This window comes from Cynoglossus semilaevis, chromosome 20 (assembly GCF_000523025.1).
Source record: "Cynoglossus semilaevis isolate Cse_v1.0 chromosome 20, Cse_v1.0, whole genome shotgun sequence".
NCBI lineage: Eukaryota > Metazoa > Chordata > Actinopteri > Pleuronectiformes > Cynoglossidae > Cynoglossus > Cynoglossus semilaevis.
The window spans coordinates 4,885,284-4,890,268 of record NC_024326.1 but is presented as its reverse complement, the minus strand read 5'-3'; the positions used below and the strand labels follow the sequence as shown (position 1 = coordinate 4,890,268).

Sequence of the window (4,985 nt, the reverse complement as noted above, 5' to 3'; positions counted from 1 at the left end):
ACAGTGCAGAAATAATACTTTTGTGTATTTTGTGTGTATCTCAAGTTTTTCTTTTCATAATCGTGTGTGTTACTGGTTGTCCCTCCCGTCTTATGGGGCTGAGCTGCCAGAACAAAAATAATTTGACATTATTTCCAAATGATTTGATGTCAGCTGGACCAAATTAAACTCTAATTCTTAATTAAACCCGTCACAGCTCAACTTGGGGGAATATATTTTAACTTGCCTCATTTCAAAACCTCGTCTCATCCCACGACTCAGATGATGTCACTTTAACTCATCTCACATCATCGTCACCAACCCGTCTAAAGTTACACCACACCATCTGATCCCGTCTCCGATGACCCGAGTCGCTGGTGTTGTCGTGACTTCACTGTCATCTCCGCTCCGCACCTCGTGTGAATTTATTTCCTCTCAACTTAACAACAAAACACGTTTCATCTCAGTTTTTGTTAACTTGATTACATTATTGAACTGGTTTTGATTTGGTGTGATTTTTCCTAAAACTAAAAGAATATTTTAAAGAAACCAAATTTCAGTTCTTAGATGAAGCAGGTTGTGACCAGGTGTGAGAGACAGAAAATTCTTCAAAGAAGAAATTCTCTGATGAAAACTCAGCTTGTTTCGCCTTAAATGGACGATCTGTCAGGAAATAGCCTCCGGGTTTTTCTTTTTCAGGATTTGTTAAATGTATTTTTTCCTTGGTGAAGTTCTGGACTTCCCCTGACAGTTTTTTATCCTTTTCTAGATTTATTTTTTTCACCTTACTAATACTGGATTTAGCTGGAACTACTTTCTCAGTTATTGGGACACATCCTTGTCTTTTGTAGCTCTTCTGTCAGTCCCTGGTATTTCTTCGCGCTTTTTGTGTTCCTTCTCCTTCATGTTGCAGTTTCTTAGAATCCCACGTTGTCACTCCGTCATCCTTTGTTGCTCAGGATCCCATGTTCCCACAGGATCTCAGCTCCATCATTTCTTAGCCACATCAAGATGTGTCTCTAAGTGTGACCTTGAGACTTTTTGAACAGATGTTTTGTGCACTTTTCCAGCCCGTGCCTCGTGTTTCCGACGACTGCCTACACCTGCTGTTTATGTCATTACCTCCTTCAGGGCCGTCTTTGCACATTCTGCACTTGGACTTTCTTTTCTATGGCCAACTCCAGCTCTTATTGATCCTGCACTAAGTGCATGTCCTTATGTAGTGATGATGAGTGCCTCTGTTTGTTGATGTTCTTATATCACCCACTTATTTAAAAGATGTCATCAATGGTGCTTGTCTCAGACACCCAGGTTTCACTTGGTGTTCTTGGCCTGAGGAGGTCCGGCTTAACGGGGAAACTGAACAGATACATTTTCTTCCAGTGGACAGCATATAAAAACGTGCACATTTTTAAACTTTTAACTTGTAATATGGAGCATTTCCCACCAACTGGACCCAGTCACATGATCTCTCTTCAGTTCAACTACTTCCATGTAGAACTTGGTGACTGGAACGAGGCCCATCTCTGATTCTTCCTGACAGTCCTCTTCCTGCGGCCGATGTTCTCCACCTGTGGGATGTTCTGGTATTTGCAGCATTTCTGAACAGCTGCTGTGTTTCCTGCTGGCATTTCTGCCCATGGTTCTGATCATCTTCCTTCTCTTTGATACCATCTGTGACCACACTCATGTAGTCCAAATGACATTTCACTGTCACCGCAGTAGATCCTGGTGCTGTGGATCAGTGGGTCGATTCGTCGCTCACTCCTGGGACTTGATTTGAGAGCCGGGGTGTCACTGACATTTCCTCTTGTTCCCACTATCTGCCCTCATGAGTTGTTCCTATTGTTGTTTTCTCATTTCTAATTTAATATTACAACGTGAATACAGCGTTAGGCGGCAAATGCTGCTGCGTAAACAGCGTTCCCTGGTGAACCTAACCTTCTAAATAATAATAACCAATAATCAGACCTGATGCAGATGAGTGTCATGATCCTATTAGACGCTTTAAAGCCAGATTATGAATATTCTATTAGCAACAACAACATAATTGCACAAATGTTTTCATTCAGAATAAGGTTAATCGTCTCATTTACATAGTAATTGTCTTAGTGCTCCCTTCCTGCATGACATTTCTTCTTTCATTTATCTAATGCTACAGTTGGCGTTATTGTTTTGATATTCCCCCTGGACACTCCTGTGGTTCTTCTCTTCTGTCTGGGAGGGCGTTGGAAATCTTTAATCCCTTATTAATATATTGGTCTTGATGTTAAATTTCATGAGTTGTTTCGAAGATTATACACTAATGACTGTAGCATTAGAAATGTAAGGAAGCCCATTACGGTCAGTGGAAATAAATTGTCTCAGTGTAATTAGTCATTAGAATGAGATCATAAAGTTTATGAGATAAATAGCTGTTAGTATAATTTTTATGAAGGAATGTGTGAGCTTAAAGAAAAACATTATTTTTATATAACTGCACTGAAATGCTCACTAGAAATTCATCGATAACATTTTACCTACTGTGGTTACGTTAGAATTAGCATAAATATAAGACAAAAGTCTAAATGTCTGAGTTATAAATATATACATATATATTTATATCTAGTTTTTCAAACTTTCTTCAGATATTTTTTTACGTGTGCTTTCAAAACATTTCACAATATGTGACACATAATTTACCCAGCTATGTTCTTTTCTTAAAAGCCCCCGAACAATCTGCACAGTGGGACGGAGCTGTCGGAAAATCACTGCAAACAGTGTGAAAACACATTCAGTCAGTATTCAAACACTTGTCATGTCACCTTCCTCACATGTGACTGCGTCGTCACTCATGTTCCGCTCTTACATGCCGCACTTGCTCTTTAGTCAGTCGCTTTAAATTTTATTCCAGAGCTAGGATAAATAGAATCACTGAACTGATGCTCTGTGAAATCAGGGCCTTGTTCCCATCTTTTCCACTTGTAAAATAAAATAATCCAAGATGTTATCTTAGCAATAGTTTCGCTCCCGGCAATGTGTTAATCAATTTTTTTATAGACAATCTAATGAAAATCTTCCATTAAATTTAAACAGACTAAAGCAGAGCCCTTGTCGTCAGAACTCCCTGTGACACACACTTTAATTTAATCCTGTCAGACTTGATGCATTTCTGTTCTCGTCTCTCTGGCTGCTGCAGGTGAAGATGACAACCTCGCCCTTAAAAAGAAAGTGACGGTCGACGATGTGTTCGGTCCCGATCTTTACATCCATGACCCTGAAGCAAAGTGGCTGGGTGGTGAGTTTGTCTTTGTCATTTACAATATGTCTCTTATGTCAAAACTCAAAATCATTCAGGGTGGGTTGGTTGGGTTTTTTCTTGCTCCGATGTTTGAAAATGATTTCACCCTGATTATCCAGTGACATCTGGTGCCGGCTGTTCTATGTGGTAAAAATAAACGAATTGAGTCCCTGTAAAAAGAAAAACCAAACAAACTAAACTACTTAAATTAACTTCAGTTACCAAATCTTAACTTAAGGTCACTTTGAACAAAGAGATTACTTTTATTTTTTCTTATTTAATAGACTCATTAGGGAGTGAACAGAAGAGCACAGCAGATGATTAAATCTGTGCAACTGTGAACCTTTTGATAACACTCAACAGCCCCAGACTCTCTGTAACTACAAAGCAGGAAATGCTATAAATAGAAAGTGTAATGCTTTCTACTTGGTCTTTTCCACTGTGTGAAATGATGTGGGAGAAAAGGTGAAACCTACAAGGTCTGGAAAAACAATAAAAAAATCTCTGATGTGAGTTCGAGTCTGCCGGGCAACCGGACAAAAGAATAAATAAAAAATAAAAAAGCCATAGCGACTGCAGAATAGTTGAAAGACATTTGATCTGATGCACAGGAAACGTGCTGTTCACTCCTGCAGGGCATATTTGAATCCTATGTATTAGCATAAAAAAAACAGAAGTCATCATCTGATTGGTGTGAATGTGTTGGAGCAAAGTTATTCATTTGTCTGGGGACAACAGAGCACAGAAGTCATCAGGAGTGCGGAGCCATGATAATAAGTCTCCTAGCTATATTAAAGGAGGTGGTGCAGTTTTTCTAAGGCAGTGTTTAGACTACGTGAGGAAATGTTTAATTTCACCAATTAAAAGTTTGGTTTGCAACAGTCACCTTGTTCTAAAAAAAAAAAAAACATCCTCCAAAGATGAAAATGTTCTTATCTCTCTGTTAGACTTGGCATTTCTAATGAGGAGACAAACATCCTCCCTGGTATCAGAGGTGGAACGTCTGCATGCAAAACAGATATGACATGAATCTGATATGATGACTCTAATTAAGAGTAAAATATAGTTTTTCGAAAACAACCTGTCACTCTCAAGATCACTTGGTTTGGATTTTTTTTCTAGCACAAAATGTTAAAGGTTGGATCCACGAGGCAAATTACCTCCGGATAATTGTTTGCCTTATTTTTGTTTTGTTTTTTTGTTTGCCTGTATTTTATTTGTAGGATTTTGCAGTAGGGCCTTGGGGACCTTCTTTTCTAACAGTAGTTAGGAAGAAAGGTTGCAATTTGTTCATTTGTTTGTGCTTCAACTACTGCAGGATTAAATACAGGCTAACACGAGAGCTGAGGCTAAAGCAGTATTATATTACTAGTTATATTACTAATGTTTGCCAGGACCACAAACAAACAAAGTAGTCATGTGATGAGCACTGAGCTAAGGTGGTTAAAATGGTACAGTCCACATCAAGTGTCTGAAATGGATTAATATTAAAACATTCTTCATAGTGAGGAGAGTTGGCATTTTTTTACAATAACAGAATAATTTAAACTATGGTAGATGGTAGATGGCTTCAGACGATGTAAAGACGTGTAAATCCTCGCACATCGCAGACACTGAGCCCAGTCGACAAATCATTGCACCTGTCACTAAAGTTGTCAAAAACAGAACCATGTGTTCCAGGAAGTAGATGAAAAACGGAAATCACCTGCAGTGGGTTCAACCGTAG

The 4,985-nt window shown here is 38.8% G+C and overlaps 1 protein-coding gene across 1 annotated transcript in view; it reads left to right on the top strand.

The window, feature by feature from the left end:
- Window positions 1–4,985, top strand: part of LOC103396168 (dipeptidyl aminopeptidase-like protein 6) — a 67,516-nt gene that overhangs the window by 37,739 nt on the left and 24,792 nt on the right. Inside the window, exon 3 of the mRNA XM_008334157.3 lies at window positions 3,158–3,256. Within this exon, the coding sequence (XP_008332379.1) occupies window positions 3,158–3,256 (99 nt within the window). The remainder of the gene's footprint in view (window positions 1–3,157; window positions 3,257–4,985) is intronic.